Here is a 17,816-nt window from a genome sequence, read left to right as displayed (position 1 = left end):
TGTTAAACTTATATGTCAGTTTGTTTAAAGGCCCAAAAATGATCAACAAAAATACATCTGCAAAGAAACATGATTACCAGGATGTATTTGTGTGAAAATAAACAAGCTGTACCTTAATCTAATCAAATAGTCTTTTTTTTAATACATATGGAAAAAAGGGCAGATTTTCATAAAAAAAAAAAAAAGTGTGCGCCCCATAAAAAAAAAAAAAAAAAAAAAAAAAAGTCAAACAAAGGCTAGATTGGGTTTATTAAGTGAGATCTAGAGGCTGTTTACCTGCAGACTAGAAGGAGACAGAGTGCAGCTACACAGCCTGTTCTGCTAAACTCAGTTCATCCATATTAGATAGACCATGCACTGCAAGGCCAAACGGCACCGCACCAAAACAGTGTGTCACAGCAAATGATCCATGACACTCACAGGGTGAAAAGGGCTTGTAGCATGAATCAATGATCGCAGCTGATGAGCTTAGATGATGACATTTTGTGCACACACATACACAATTCTTTGAAGCCACCCTCTATAGCGAGCAAAACAGAATGTACACAGGTGTGAAGCCCTTGATGAAGTGACCCTGCTCACCCTAATCACTGCACTCTGCATGTGTGTGTTGTGTGTGTTTGTATGTGTGTTATCAGCCCTTTAATGAGAGCACCTCCATAAGATTTAGCACAGTGATAATTTTCACCATAGAAACGTACAGCAACAGCATGGATGGCATTACCTCAGTAAGCATATACAACCATGTGGATTATGTACACATTAGATTTTTAGGTGTTATTATTACTTTGTTTTTGAAATGTTAGAGAGAAATAACTAAGTATACTGGTGTTAGTGACATAAAGGCCAAATGCACAACATACACAAAGAGGTGCTCACAGACCAAACAGGCCCTCCAATCCTGACAGTGGTGACATTTGGATGCCCTGCTGTTATGACTAATCATTCAAAATTAAGTCACAAAATCTATTCTCAGTGTCACTTCTCACCCTCCACACCTCTTTGCCCATATCATCCCCTCCCCCCTCCACACTACCTAAATGTCAGCATTGCAGTTGGGCTCATTAAAACCTTCCTTTTTGGGTGTCACTGACTAAGTAGTGTGTTGTGATGCTAAAGGAGGGAGAAAAGGATGATGGATTGGAATGAAGAATGGTTCTCTCTTTCTGTTTCAATATCATCCCTCCATCTTCTTTCTATATCTCCTACTCATCATTATTGCTCTCCTCTCTTTCCATTTCCTTCTGATAAATCATTGTGGGGTCTCTGTGAGGCAGTGACTGTGAATCATGCAGTGACCACTCACACAGCCAAGCTTGACCCAGCCCAGACACCACTGAGCTAAACCGCATTCATGATAATAGCATTTGATAGAACGCATGCATGTCTGGATGGGTGGAAAATAAAATAAATAAATAAATAAAAGACGAAAAAGTGCTAGTGTGTAGACACAGAAACACGCTGCAACAACCAGTAAGGAGTTGGAGGAGGCTCAGGCAGCCACTAAAAACAGACTTAAGATTTTTCAGATCCTACCAGACTGTGAGGATCTGAAGATTTCCTGATGTAATGCCACAGAAAAAAATGAGGCAAGAATAGAGGAATACACAGCAAGTGAATCAGTTATAGAATACACAATACAGCCTAGACACAAACAGCTTCAATTATCAAAGGACAAGAAAAAAAAACAAAAAAAAACTACAGTGCCAATAACCTTTGAGCTCTATCAGCTGCGGTGATCACAGATACTGTGCTCACAATTCAAATCTGACTTCAATATAAAGTTAGAAAATAATCCCATGGAAATTATTGGTCATTTATGATATTTGGAAAAGAATGATCATCTCTGAAACAGATTAAGTTGTTATATTAGAGCTGCAGGTGTTTTGTATAATTGACTGCTGGTCTCTCCTTTGGCCACTCTTCCGTGGACAATCTTTTAGCTGCAAATTGTTTTGGGGCTTTATGCATGCATTTTCCATTTTGAAACCTTCCACGTAACTCCAGTGGGATTTAAACTTGTGCTTTAAATTGGCCGTTCTATAACTCTGTTTCTTCTTTCTGTTGGCTGGTGATTGCCCTGACAATCATCCAGTTGAAAGATCTAATATATCTGACATGCAGGCTTGTGTTTTTATTCAAGAACTCCTACTGAAATGTTCATAGACATACTCCAAAACATGCAATCTGTAAACGGGGTCCAACGTCTTTCAAGTATCTTACAGCATCATATAATTATAAAATTATATTTAAACTCACTGTGGAGTTCTGTCACTCTGAAAGTAGACACAAGCAGAGTTACCTGCAAATCCTGTTATTAAATTTTGTACAAAATAGTCTATGCTTTAGCTAAATCTATTGGGGTACCTTATTATAACACAAGGATGTGGAAATCTTGTTAAAATACTTGTCGGCTTTATTGGAATTCACAATCTTGTTGCAGGATTTGAAAAGGTGTTTTCTGATGAAGGTCATTAGATTGTTAAATGAGAGCTCTCCTCAATGTTGCTCACAAAACTTGTGCACGCTCATAATGAGGGACTTAATTTAAAATGAAGGCTGAAAGTGATGCACTTGTTTTATGTAGCTATCTTTATAAATGGACAGTTTATAAAATAATTTTGCAATTTTCTGTATAAAAGTATTTAAAAAACATTTTATACAATTGAACTTAAATAGAACTTGCTTCACCAATTAAAAAAAAAATCATCTAAATCTAAACGTTAAATCGTAAATGCATCATTTTTTTTTTTGCTGTTGCCAGAATTGTGATCGCACATAAACACTAATTCATTACATAAAGTTAAGATGATAACATTGTTGGTTTTGATTAGTTACCACTGATATGCATTTGTTGAAGTTGTGAACCTTGTAGTAAGAAATTAGAGAGCTTGCTAGCAAGTTAATGTTAACCTAAGAAGATAGTATTATAGCACATACTACGCAAAACAACTATAAATATTTTTTATTTAACTTTTGTTTTTCCAAGCAGATGCTTTAGATAAAATGATCTATTTTACAAACACGGTCTGGCCTACATGGCAGCAATAACACAAGAGAGGAGGGTTACACAGGACAATACATTATATAATACCTAACAATATAAAAAACACTCATTAAGACATTAAAACAAAAACAATTGAACAGGGCAAAGCATATCATGCAGCAAAGCACCTGCATGATCCCATATCTCCCATCAACATGTCTGTGACAAGAGTTTTACACTCTGGGAGACTAACAAAGCTCTAAAGCTTGATAGTTTTCTGAAATCTGCTCCAAGTAAAGTTACATCGGTACAACATTTTTCTTTTTCACTGACAAATAAGACAAATAAAACCTACATCTTGCATCCAAACTGTAATTTATAGGGCTATCAAAGGATTAAAATAACTTTAGTTGTAATAATTAGTTCAAAATTGTATAAAATGTAGACATTAACAAACATAAAAGATTTAATTTGTGCCCTTCTTTTCCTGGTCAGAGCCCCTGCCTGGCCCCCCATCAAAACTTTTCAAGACCTGTCCCTGCATAGCTGAAGTATAAATCCTTTCTACCATCTGTAAGCTAGTTTGTTAGTGAAGGGTTCTGCTCTGATTTTTATCTGCTCATAATTTCTCTCACCACAATCACGGCCCCTAAATGATCAGCCCTGTACAGCACCAATGATTTAGAGAAGACAACCCTTTGCATCCCTTTGCTGTTTCCCTCTCACAAGATATCTGAACCTGATCTATCTTCATAGATGTGTGCGTGGCTGTCTGATGACTAGTAGACTTTACAGCTGTTTCACTAGCAAACCTCATTACTGAAAAGTAATATGCGATAAAGGCAAACAATATCTAATTCAAATTGGCTGTTATCACGTTTTATACTTCAGCTTCATGTGACAGTAACATGGGTCTGATTGACATGAGGCTGCTAAATTTTGCTTACTATTCCTAGAGCATCCAAAAACAATACTTTAGAAGTAAATATGTGCTGCTTTAAACCACAAACCGCTATTTCCTTCTTCTCACCTGATGATAACCAAACGTAACAGGAGAGATAAAAATGCCAATCAGCTGATCACTGACAGCTGTCATGACTCACTGAGCCAGAGAGGGAGGAGGAGGACTAGAGCATCGACTACAGCAGAGACATTTGTACAGAACTGTGGTAAAAGTTTTTTTTAAAAAAAGATGTTGAACCCTCTCACCAGGAAAAAGGATTACATAAATTAGCTATCGCTGTTAACCTGATATTTTTGACAGCCTTAGTACTTTATCAGTTATGATTTACAAAAACTAATGTGCAACCCAGGATATGAAACACATGACATCAACTTTCAACCTATAAATGAAATATTTTTCATTTTATGTTCATTCATTGTTCAGATAAATGTGATAGAAATTAAATGTTGCGCTCCCCTTTTTGACCAGCTAATGGCTTTTGAGTACTGAGAGAGAAATTAAAGGCATGAAGCATTTATTTTTTTCTAACAAAATTACGTTTTTTTCCAGCATTGTTCTGCTGTCACATTTTCTTCTCTGAACTGAGCATGTATGTGTGTTCATGCTTTTTAATGTGCGGGAACTTTACATTTCAGTGTATCAGAAGTGAAAGCCTGTCATCTTGTCTGTGTGTGACCACATGTGCATACTTTGTAACATGGCTTTGATCATAGACATAGACATTAATTAGAAATTTTCACAAGAAAAGTAGCAGCTAAGAGGACAGATGGAAGGAAAACAAATTTTAAGATACTGCTGGTGTACATTCAAGTCAGAAACTGCAGCCTGAGTGCACGACTAACGGAAAATACAGCAGACAGCCTGTGTTTGTTTTCACTTGACTAATAGATGAGCAGTGCACATGTGAGATGAGTATGCAAAAGCAAGAAAAACAAACACAGTAAAGGTGTTTTTGTCTCTTAGGTAACCCCTGGGACATTGTTAGGGGGGACTTATGCTGATTAGTAAAAGGCCCAGGGGGGACAGAAGGGGAACTATACAAACTCCTGTCCTTTTCTCTTTCTCCTGTCTTCCTTTTTTGCATCTGACTTTCATTTCCTCCTCGAGCACCATTTCTTTCTCCTCCTCTTCTTCTCTGTCTTCTGGCTGCAAGCCAACATGATGAGGTGAGTAGTTACTGACTCTCTGACATGGCCTTGGGGCAACGTGCAGCCATCAGTGCCAGCTCTGCTTATGGGTGGCACCAGCCAGCATGATTAATGTGCAACCACTTTGAGCTAAGCAGTTGACACAATGAGAAGTCTCTCCAATTAAAAGGCGAAATTTAATGAATAAAAGAGTGAGCGTGCTCATGCATGGCTTGGAATTGTGTGTCAGTGCAGATGTGAACATGAAAAATATTTCCAACTAACAAAAATTTAGATTAATCAAAGTTAAATGAGACCCTGCTACAAGAGCCCTGCTCACACACTCTGTTGCCGCGGGGAGAGACAAGAGAAAGTGGCTCTTCATCTAAAATGAGCCCCGCTCTTACAGCGAGACTTCTTTTACAAGATTAATTAACAGATCCCTTGGATGCACTTTTTTTTTTTTTAAGAGTGCATGTATGTGCCTGCTTCTGTGTGCGTATTTCATCAGAGCTTGGCAAATGTCAGGAGTTCACCTAATTAGTTAAAGAGTCTGGGCCCACACACCTGTCTACCTGTGCTGACAATGGCCTGTGGCTGCACGCATACATTTACACATTAATTAACCATCTTGGGCTATGAATTAGTCAGTGAGATAACTTAATGACTACCCACTCAGTTTTTAGTTACACCAGGGAGATGTAGGGTGGAGGCAGAGCTGCACATGCAAACATACAAATTTGTCAGCATACAGCATGATCAAGCACCTGTAGTGCGCATGTCACACAGGACTGCAAACAAACAAAGGATTTACGATTATTACAGATATCAAAAGGTGTCTTTTAAATATAAATAAACTAATTCATTAGCTGGGTAAAAAGGCTTCAAATCAAGATAGACAATATAAAGCAGACTAGTTAAAACTGGCTACAACACTAATAGTCACATCTGAAAACTTGATCCATTAAAGGGATGGTCCAGTTATTTGATGTGGGGACATGCTAAATAGTTATTGTATGTGTGGCTAACATATTATATAAATAAAAAGCAACTGGATTGTGAGGTTCTTGAACCAGTGTGACATGTTGAATGACCTGAAACTTTATAAATTGAGACACTAAATGAGACAACAATAACATCTTACTTAATGTTTCCAAAGTATTGTACTTTTCCATGAAGTATTTCTCCATTCATTTATAAATCATTTTCACTTCTTTTTCTAGCCTTCAGTCATATTCTCCTTCAACTTACATCACACCTCATTTTCTAGTATCTTCTTTAAATATATAAAAACCTTCCTAACCTCCACATTAATCAGCTCTGATCTTTTTAAAGAAGTGCTTAGAATTTAACTTGTGTCTCAAGTACTGCATAATTTGCATTTAGTGTGTGGCTGGTAAGTCATCATGGCTGGTTGCTTGTGTGTGTGTGTCTGCATCAGTGCAGCTACCTCTCTGTCTTTGAGGACAGCCTGAGATCTGTAAAGCAGCAGAAGACGGACGTCACTATCTCGGAGACTGAAGTTGCTCTCTAGGATCTGGAGCACGTCGATGCGAGGCTTCACAGGCAGAGATGCGTCACCGCAGAATGGGCGCAGCCAAGCCAGCAGGTCATCTGAAGTCACTGAGCTGTCACTGAGGGAGGAGGGTGAGAAGGGCACCGGTCAGGCAGGCAAAGAGAGATAAAGGGACTGACAGACGAGGTGGGGGAGGTTATTCTACCAAGACATTACCAAGCAATTCGGCTTCATACATGGATAATATAGCGATTTACACTGACATACTAGACAAGAATAGAGGATGTGGAACATTTAAAATATTAAAAACACTAAGGCCAAAGCTTTTCTTGTCCTTAAAGTGGTATTGTTTTGGAACAAACCAAATTAAGATTGCTTTAGTCAGGGTTTACTGCTTTATTAAAGCTAAGCTTGTAAAATGTCATATAGAGGAAAAACAGGAAAAATCTTGCTGAATGATCAAAAATCTTTGTTGAGGATTTGTCAGCATTTAACAGTTGTTAGTGTTAATTGTCAAATATAGTTAATTGTTAATTATGAGACCTTGAATTGAGCTGAAAGGAGCAGAGTAGTGACTTAAAAGTTACCTGACAGTATCTCTATAAGGACATAAAATAATCCAATATGTTTGGTTTGCACGGGTGTGAGAGTGAGAAAACCTACCCATTCTGCACATTGTTGTGCACAGCGGTCACCAGAGCCTCCAAGACCTTGAGGGGTTGTGGGAAATTTGTCAAGATGCCTGGGTCTCCACTGAAAAACAAACCACATCAATATAATCATCTTACACAACGCACTAATTAAGATAAGATTTTCAAATCCCCAAAATGTCGAGGGACAACAGCTGAGAGAAAGAAAAAAAAATTAAAAGGCTTTCTTTACAGGAACAAGGCTGGTTTGAGTTTTGTCTGGGAGTCATTAAATGTTTGACGCAAACACAGTTTTGCAAAAGAAAAATAATTATAAAAAGTGAAGAGATGAAGTCTTGCTAACAGCATACAACTGAAAAAAAAACATTAAATCAGTCTCCAACATTGCAATCCCCACAGGCCAAGCATGATGAAATTTAAGGGAACATAATCATTTAATAATTTAAGGTTGATAAAAGAGATTTTTCTTTTCAAATGAGCTGTCATTGAGATAAATTTAAAATACACAGAGCAGCTTAAAAAGGTACTTGGAACATCATTAGTGTGTTTTTCAATGTGGCTGCAGCATCTGCTGTTGCTCTTGTTTGTGTCTTTGGGTGGGTGTGTGTGTGTGTCCTGTATTTTGGAGGACTATTTTTCACAAAGACAGAAAAAAAATAATAAAACAACCTGTGATTTCCCCCAACCCAACACCACTTTGCTACAGAGAAACACACATCCTGGCCCATGCCAATAATTGCACACCACGTGAACTGTCCTTGCACACAGCGTACAAATGATCCTGCAAATACCGAGAAGGATGACGCAGCATATTCTTTATTGTATTTAATGGCTTGGATTTTGTTATTGAGATAAACACAAACACAGAGACAAAGACAGCCATTAGTGCGAGGCACAGGTTTCACTTCTGCAGCACTACGATGGCTTTTTGTGAGAGCCAAAAACAATTCGGACTCATTCATACCTGTCAAAGACAATGTCCCAAGAAACTCTGCAACCACACACATACACACACACCCACGCACACACAAAGTCAGCACATGAAGGAATATTCCTATGTCAGGAGACTGACTGACAGGTTCAAGAGAACGAAAACGTTTGTTGAATATATACATTAGAGCTCTGGGCGTGCATGGAAAACAAACACAGGACACACACATGCATGGAATGAGCATGCATCTGTGTGAATGAGATCTGGTGGGGAACAGCTGTATCAGGCTACATTAATTATAAGAAGATAATGAATCAGAGAAGAAGGGGAGGATGTGTGCATGTGTGTTCGAAACAAAGAGTGCTTGCATGTCGGACTGAATACAAATGAGTGAGTCTGTGCATGTGCTCAAGCATTTTCTGGTGATGTGTAAATGTAGGTGACATTTATCTGCACTATGCACTATTGAGCAGCCATAAAAAAGTAGGAAATGAGGCAGGAATATACTCAATGTGATTGGTTCTCATTTATCAAGCCAATCAGATGGCTTGATGATATCTGGCCCTGCTAGCAAAGCTCCACTCAGCTGTGGCACACACACTCCTCAGAGTAAAAGGACAATGTTGAAACAGCAGACTGTGTATATCAAGTTCTAATGATTTGCCAGAAATCTGTATATTTAATAGTTTTTTACAAACCTCAGTAATGAGCATATGTTGTTTTTGCATGCTTATTCACATGATATCTGTGCCATGGCTCCTAAATCTAGTGGCGCTGCAGATATTTCAGCATGACTCATCTGTCCCCTCCTCTTGGATTCCTCGTGGGAGCGCAACTCCCACAGGTAGCTTCTGTGCAACGAATTCAACACTTCAGGCATTTGTTTTGACAGTGTACCCCACCAACATGTGGAGCCTAACATGGACAAATATACAAAAAATTTTCAGATAACTACCAGCAAAGGTCAGGGGGGAGGTGGTGTGTTTCGGTGGCCGCATCATAAGCCTGCTGTTTAGTCGCTTATAAACATTACACTTACTGTGGATTGTTGCAAAAGACATATTTCTGCATATAAAAAAGTTCTCTGATAAGAAAAGTAGGGAAAAGCAGGTGATTAAGGAAAAGGAAACGTAGGGAAATTATCTGTTAAATGTTTCTATTGCATTTGAAATTATGTTGAATGACTTTTCAGCTAAATGTCTGTTTGAGGTCTTTTTTTGGCACAATGAGGTTGTAAGATCTACTTCCAGGTTGTTAACAATCTTTAGGATGTCAGATGAGGTAAAACACAGTTTGCATAAGCTGGAGCTAAAGGTGAATTAGTGGGTTGGTCTTTACATAAAGAGCAAACACAATGCAATCACAGTGAGAGGTTGTCTGTCTCAGGGTGCCCCATCTCCTGCCTGATAGCGGCGGGGATAGGCTCCATAACACCAAATAGATGGATGGACATTGCAATCACACAGCCATCCACAAAACTCCCACTAAAGTTAAATCAAGTTACACAACAAACAACATTTGTTTTCTGTGTTTAAGATTTTCATTATTTCTTTTTGTCCATTCTATGCATTTTGCCATGTCTGCTGCACTCTGACGTTCCTCACTGAGGAGGTAGCTGAAAAAAAAAATCTTTTTTTTTTACATAAGTCTTCATCAAATGTTGTCAGAGGAGGAGAAAAAAAACTTCACTCTAGACCAGCCGACTAGGGTTTGTGTCTCATATGAAACCAAAGATCAATCTTGACTCTTGACTCATAATTTATTAACTCAGTTAAATCCTTTTGAATTATTTAAAAAATAATTTTCAGGTTTCAGCTGCATTTTGGTCAGAGGTTGGTTCAAAGACAAAGTTTCTTGTACAGAGCCCCTTGTACAAGAAACTTGTAAGCTCTACATTTACATATAAAACATAATAATTACTGAGCTTCTGATGGCCCTGTAGGTTGACTTTTAAACTTAAAAAGTCAAGCTAGAAGTTTCCCACCACCTTCAGTCTTTAGTCTAACTCAAGGTACTAGCTTCAAGTTTCTGGCATCAAAATATAAAGTATACTTTTCAAAGAAAGCATAGCTACTTTGAGTGCACATCCAGGATTGATTGTGTCTTTGTTCATGTAAAGACTAATCGAGCGGCTGTTTTGTGTGTTGCGGCGCCGCCATTACTGAGGTGGCAAGTCCTAATTAACACATATCTGCCAACATGGACAATAATATGGACATCTGGACAGAGGTCTACATGTATTTATATAGGGCCTCTTATCTGAATATTTTAAAGTTATTCAGTTTTTCATATCAGACATCAGTGCATCAATGTAAACTATGATTCTTCTGTCAGAAACTGTTTTTAATAACAGACACTACACTGGATTATAAAACACAAATCTTACAAGCTATCAAAAGTTGGCAAGGAAATAGTTTCAGTGTTTTGCAAAGACTATCACAGTTTTAATTAGTAGTATAAGAGTTATAATTAGTATGTGATCTAATTGTGTTACTGACTAAATAATTTTTATTTTCTAGTCACAACATTGCCCCGATAAGAGCAAAAAATGTTACACAATAAAGCCCAGATTAGTCATTAACTCTTAGCAATGCCTTGTCTGTTAGCATTAACTAGCATAACAAACGTTGCCCGTTGTGGCTCATTAAGCTGGTCTGCAACATGGATATATATAATTTAGTGTCAGATTGTTCACAAGACTTTACTGTGTTTATGTTCCTGGGAATAAAATTCATTTTTTCTTCTGCCATGACAGCAAGTCATTTCTCCTTTAGTCTCTGTATGTCCGGTCTTCCTCCCCAAACAAAACACACTGCCATTAGCAGACAAATAGTGCATGTTTTGGAGAAAACAGAAGGAGAGAGATAGTACCTGAGTGCAGCCACAACTCTCTTCACTGCCTCTTGGAGCACAGTTTTTACAGATAGGTCAAGGGGTCCAACAGCCACATGCAGAAGCTCTCTAATCTGGTCCAAAGGCTGTCCATCAGTTGCCATGGTTACTGCTAGCTCGCAAACTTTTGACCTCTCAGAACGCGACAAGTCATAAATATGACTGTAGCCCTGCAGCTGTTCCTGGAAAATAAACAAAAGAAGGAAAACAGACAAAATTATGGTTAAAAATGAAAGAATAAAAAAATGTGGTATGATGCAGCAAAGTTGAAAAAACATACACTTTGACCATCACCTCAGAGAAGGGTGCAAAGTCCAAAGTCTTAATAGGATATTTAAAAAAATTTAACTATGAGAATATAAATATTCATGACATCCTTTACATAGATAAAATACTGAAAATGTATAGACGTAATTTATTTGGGATGTTTGTTTCTAATACATTCAGCTGCAGAATATCAGCTAAAGACTGATTAGTGTCTTATTGCGAAACATTTCAGTTACATCTTTATGTGCTAGCTTCGCTGTGATCTCTGTGATCACTGTAGCATTGGGAGAAGGGGGAGTTTGGAAGATTGGGAGACTGACTGATGAAAAAAATGTAGCGATTTCCGTAATGTGCCAATTAGTTGGAATGAATATGACGACCAGACAGTGCGCTATAAATCTAAGCTCTCAATTTATCATTCTCCGCTCCAATCCTCATAAGACTGAGGAAGAAGGAGAAGAAGCAGATTTTTCTGCCTGCTGGTTTCACTGCAACAACTCAGTGATTTGGGCATGTAATAAGGATGTCAACTCACCACTTTTTTTTTTTACACCACTGAATGATCAGGCTATGTACAGCTGGGCCAGCATCTCCAAAGTGAAGGAAATTTGTGGACAACACAAAAATGGCGAACTTTTAACATTGCCACACTTAAGCCTTAAATTTATAGATGTTTCTTACCATAACTAAAGGAAGATGGAAAGGATTTACGCAATTATAGAATTCTAAAGTCATTTGTTTACAGCCAGATCATCTGACCAGTTTTATTTGTTGTTATTTTTTTAAACAGCTATTCTTTATTGTTACTAGACATTAATCCATTATTTAGAAAGCTACACAGTAGCTTTGTATACAACATCTACAGTGTGCAATTTGCTGCCCTCATGGCAGGTCAGTGCACCTGAGGTAGCAAGTGGCCATGTACACTTGATAAATGACCCCAGTATAGCTGAAAAAAGCTCGCAGAACTCCCACTATCTATCTTTCTTTACCAATCTTCCTTTTTTCTACTTCTTCCATCCTTTTGTTGTTATATAGCTCTAAGGATGTAGTTGTTTTCTTCCCCAGAAGGAAACTTTTATTACAGAGGATGCAGCATTAGTGAAAGTATGGCACATGCACCTTTGACTTTAGTCGCAGTGTTTGTATATTTATCCATATCATGGAGAGTATGTGCTTTTAAACAGATATAAAACAGGGGCTAAATATCATTAACCTGCTCAGTCTGGTGGTCACCAGTTTTTACTGTGGTCTCATGGTTGCATAGCAACACTCCAATCATGATGTCCTCTTTCTGTAGCCATATATTAATTTTGTGTTCACACACATGCACAGATGCAGTCAAGCGACAGTGGAGTAAGTCAATGTGACTTTACTTAATGAGATACAGCACAGTGCATGTGCAGCATATACGTCCATACACTGGAGCTGATTGGAAACGGGGGCCAAAAGATTAACATTAATACACCACTGACTGGCCCCAGTGAAGCTAGGAAGAGCTCAGCAGAGCAGTTGTACCCCACCAATATATACCCACACATACACAGCCTCACACACCACCTTAATGTCCAACAAAAGGTGACATTGTGGTGATGGAATAAAGAGTGAAAGCGATCAGGTGTGTGTGTTCAAAAGAATGTTGGACAGATTATTAAAAGGTTTTAAAGGATAGCAGTTTGGCTTGTTGCTCACTTCACTGCACCATCAATCACCATTCATTTAATGTATGAATCTTGTAAAGCAGGTGATTAGGAAATTAAAAATAAAGTGGTAAAATATAGTACAAGAGAATTTCTCACTCTTAGAAACTAAATTGCTGAAATGTTTGGCAGATGGTGTGTACCTGCTGGCTGTCTCTGAGTGACAAAATGAAGGCATGACTCAGAGTGTCCAGGTGTGCCTGCGATTGCTGCAGGTGTGCTAGCGCCTCATCAAAAGTAATTCCTACTGGGTCCATCCCGTCCTGCTCCTCACAACGATCACCTCCTCTCTTCCTGCTCTTTTCACCCAGCTGGCGCAGGGCTTTTGTGGCTCGTTTTATCACCTCCAACCGTGCTTGGATGCTCAGCTGGACGGGAGGCAGAATGGATGGAGGGGAAAAGAATGAGGAGAGAGATGAGAAAGAAAGCAAATTAAGGGGAGGATTGGGGTCAAATTGTGCAAAGAGAAGAAGAAAGAGGTTCACAGGTTATAAGCATTCATTTCAAATTCGGCATATTGAAGATCACCCAATCTATCCACACCAAAATAGAATCAAGATCTTGAGTGACATATATGTATGAAAAGTGTGTATATGTGAGAGAGAAAACATAGTTGCCAGTCTGACTCATGTTATTCAGTAGGAGCAGGTTAACCATTCATGGAGAAGAGAGAGAGCTGCAAAAGGCTTCACCATCTTGCATGAAAGCAGGCACAGACAAGCTCTGCACACACACCAAGAGGGACGCTCAGAAATGATCAGGCTTCAAACCTCCATCACACACTACTCTTACAGCCTCCCTATTTGCTTAATGTTATCTTTCAAAATGTCAGAAATTTCTTCTCCTTTACATGACGATCACTCAAACTGGATGTCTTGGTGTGAGTGTAAATTTTGCACAATGTTAATTGTGTTATTGCAGTTGCAAAAAAATGTGTAGCCAAAAGGGCAACATCCAGGTATTTGCAAGCAACTTCAGTCAGTGTCATAAGTTAAGAGGTAGAGTTTTTCCACCATGGAGGTTATCAAAAAATCAATACATTGCAGTTTGAGGTGGTGGTGGGGGGGATTCTCAGTGTTTCCCTTCATAAAATATATCCAGAGCTATGATAGCCCCAGTTATCCGTCTCACCTTTTCACCTTGTAAGAAATCAATCAAACGTCATCGCAGCGGGCAATGACAGACTGAAAGGTCAGGTGGAGTCCTGACAGTAAGAAGAGGGGAGGGGTGTCAAGATTTTTAAGGGGGATGGAAGGAAGGGAAGAGAGGATGGGAGTAGGAGAAGACTGTGTTCGTAAGGGGTAATCTGCATTTTAAAGACAACAGAGGAAAAATAGTGCCTGGTGGGAACTTGGGTTTAATAGGCTCTGAAGTGGAGAGGGATCAATTAAGCCTCTGAGAGTGGCAGGGAAATAGAGGGAACATAAGACAAAAATGAAAAGTAAAAAAAAAAAAAAAAAAGCTAGAGAGGGATAGTGGCATGGTGCCAGAACAAGAACAAAAAAAAAAAACAAACAAAAGAACAGTGGGCTACAATTGATAAGGTGCACTGAGGCACTTTAATTCCACTGCAGGACAATTTTTCACAGTGCTGTAATTACGTGATTGACATTTCCAGTAAAATTTCATAATTTCTTTTGTAATTCATGGCTGGTGTGTGTTTTGAGGCCACAGAGTTTGGATGGTAGCAGAATAATATATCTGAAAGTAGGAAGGGGCTTTTGACGTTGCAAAAATTGAGCCAGAGGCAGATGAGAAGACCAGCAGCACGATGAAGAGGAGGTAGCGAGGAATATGACAGTTTGATGCAGTGACTGAAAATCCCCTCAATCCTTTCTTTTGCACAGTATGAATCCTGCCTGGGTGGCTGCCTGGAACCAACTACCGGCTGGGCTGCAGTTACAAATTGTCTGTCTGCCCAACTCTCACCAGTTCCTGCCTGAGAGGGCAACAGAAAAAAAGAACCTCTTTCACACTACACTGTCATCCTCTTTTTTTTGTATGGCATACAGCAGTTCCTGTGAAAAAGATAGCATGAGTTGTGTTGAGTTTGCTTACATTTTTAGCTGCATCAGGAGAGAAAGTGATACTGTCCAGAAAGCGGATGGCATCAGCGGGGACCAGCCTGTCAAAGAATTTGGCGCAGGTGTCGTAAGCATGCAGGTAGTCTTGGCTGCTCTGTGGAGGTCTCTTTAACAGCTGCAGGTCTCCCTTCCAAAACAATTTCTGCAGCCATACTTTATGGACTGCACTGGGTGAAACTGTTGCCCCTCCACCACCAGGCAAAGGCAGACGATTGGCAAGTTTGGAGATGGACAGCACGTTCTGACTGGTCAGAACTGGTTGTAAAATGGCCAACGGATCAGAGGATTCATCAGTCATCTTTCGGTAGTCCACACCTGCAACCATTAAAGACACAAACTTATAATAATTTTTTTTTCCCCACCAAACACAATATAAACTACGCTTGAGGTCCTCACATTTGTCCATGTGCACACAAGTTATACCTATTTTTTATAGCTGTTGTCATATATTCAATGACTTCTGAGCAAAAAAAACAAAAGGCTTAACTAGAATTTTTTGTACTACCATTTTTTATTGAGACAAATATTACTAAAGTATATACCAGTAAGTCAAGTAGTGCTTAATGATGTATTAACCAAATCAGTACACACTGCTTACACAATTATGTGTGTAACTGGTTCTCAAACTATCTGACAGGATACATTTTATTGATGAACAAACAACACAACACTCAGTCTGAAATGTTATTCACCCTTAAATATGACTTTTTTTTTTAGAAAAGGTAAATATTGCCTTTGGCTCTCAGGAGAATACATGAGTATGAGAAGTTATTAGGAGATTATTGGGTTGGTGGAAGTATTAGGAAAGTGATTAACAAAAGCCGCTTTATCCACAGCTGAATTCATCCTTTTTTATTTTAAAGAAAAACTAGACAACTTTCCAACCTTAAAACTCTATGTTTTTCACTCATTTTGATGGGCAATTAATCATGTACATTCACCAATCTGTATGTGACCTGAAGGGTCCTGAGGCTGAGAAACTGATTTTTCTATGACAATGTGTTAAATGGGGAACTGTGCCATCCACCTTCTTCTTTAAGAATAACTCACTTCATATTTACACAAAATCTTATAATCAGTTCTAACTACAAGAAATTCAATTTCAGCCCTCTTTACGTGGATCAAACCTCACTTGATTGTATACTGATGGTAGGCTTCATGAACATTGCGCGAATGGAGGATCATGAGATCTTGCAACCTTTTTGTTAAAGCACTCCCCTCTTGCCTCTCATTGTCAGTATTTTTCATTGTCAACTGAGAAAGTGAAGCTTCCTTAGATAATTATTAATCTTAGATAAGTATTAATCATTTAGGTGACAACCTCATGCAAATATAAATAAATATTACCTGAAACAGTCAAATAAGTATTCAGTTTATATAGCTTGGAGTTGGAAAAAGTGCATAGAAATAAAGATAAAGTTCAGCATCTCTATTTGCCTAATAATTGTGCTCCCAGAGGCATATCGCACACTTCACTACTCAGAAAGTGGCATTGTATCCAAAGGCATTTTATACTATGTAAACATCCCAATGCTACACTGCTGTATTTACATATGACATGAGAAAGCCATGTGGTATACCGGTTGGATATGCAGAGGATATTAAATAATCCAACACTTGTCAAAAAGTGCATACAGAAAAATTCTCAGGAGATGGTAAGAAGTTGATGCGGACAACAAAGACTAGGTGTGACCTGTGTGTGAAAGCTGTGCTGTCTGTGTCTGCATGCAAACGTGCAGTTTGACTGAGGATCTATCCGTGTGCATCATATCTCCCACTGCAGCACTCCTTGAGCATGTATTTGTGTGTGTGTGTGTGTGTGTGTGTGTGTGTGTGTGTGTGTGTGTGTGTGTGTGTGTGTGTGTGTGTGTGTGTGTGTGTGTGTGTGTGTGTGCTCCAGTGCTATCAGACAGACACATTACTGTGGCAACACCACAGTCTGTCTGGGCTTTAAATATTTAACACTAGTCCGCCTGTGTGGAGGGCTATGTCAACGTTGCTCAGAATCCCTCTAACATAAAACTCCCCATTTTGAGCACACAATCACCCACAATGTTTCCAGACAGGCCCAGACAGACACTTAAACCTAAGACAAGAGTTGCATGAACTTACACGTGCGCGCCATATTCTCTCCATCTCACGCCTGCCCCACCCACTGCTCTCTCTTTTTCCATCTCTACCAAGTAGTATCTCATTCTCTTTCCTCAGGAGAGTCCACTCAGACAGCCACCAGGTAGTGTCTGAAATTGTGATGAATATTGGACACATACCACCTGCCTCTACACTGTCTGAAAATCTCTGTAAGTATGTCTGGATTCGTGCTTATGCATGTGCTTGATCAATGAGTCATTTTTAGTGTGTGTCAGAGTTGAATAATATTAACAGAAAGTTAGTGGCCCTGGAGACTCTGCAACAGCCTGTGTCAATTTTAACACACGGACTAAGAATTTGAGGGTTATGTTTCAAAAGTGAGCATGTGTGTGGAAGACAAAGAACAGAAATACAAGTACTTGTAAGTGTTAATACCACAAAGTCAGCTGATGTACGAGTGCATAAGTACAAATCCATTTGATTTAGTGGATGTGTATGTGTGTATTGATGTGCATCTGTTAGAGTTCATGTTGCAGCAGCTGTGCAACTGATCGATTAGTAAATCCCTCACCAGAAGAGTGCATATCTAATTGCAGCTTCCCTAGTGG

General features: G+C 38.9%; 1 protein-coding gene across 2 annotated transcripts in view; it reads right to left on the bottom strand.

Moving 5' to 3' along the window:
* Positions 1-17,816, bottom strand: part of nbas (NBAS subunit of NRZ tethering complex) — a 156,310-nt gene that overhangs the window by 35,320 nt on the left and 103,174 nt on the right. Inside the window, exons 45-49 of one of the 2 annotated variants that reach the window (XM_041975891.1) lie at positions 15,092-15,432; positions 13,177-13,401; positions 11,046-11,248; positions 7,257-7,346; positions 6,528-6,711 (exon numbers count right to left, since the gene is read on the bottom strand). In XM_041975891.1, coding sequence (XP_041831825.1) covers positions 6,528-6,711; positions 7,257-7,346; positions 11,046-11,248; positions 13,177-13,401; positions 15,092-15,432 — 1,043 coding nt within the window. The other variant, XM_041975893.1, reaches the window with a different exon arrangement.

Source organism: Melanotaenia boesemani, chromosome 22 (genome assembly GCF_017639745.1).
Source record: "Melanotaenia boesemani isolate fMelBoe1 chromosome 22, fMelBoe1.pri, whole genome shotgun sequence".
Classification (NCBI taxonomy): Eukaryota; Metazoa; Chordata; class Actinopteri; order Atheriniformes; family Melanotaeniidae; genus Melanotaenia; species Melanotaenia boesemani.
Note: the sequence above shows the minus strand (reverse complement) of the source record. Positions and strands in the feature narration are given on the sequence as shown.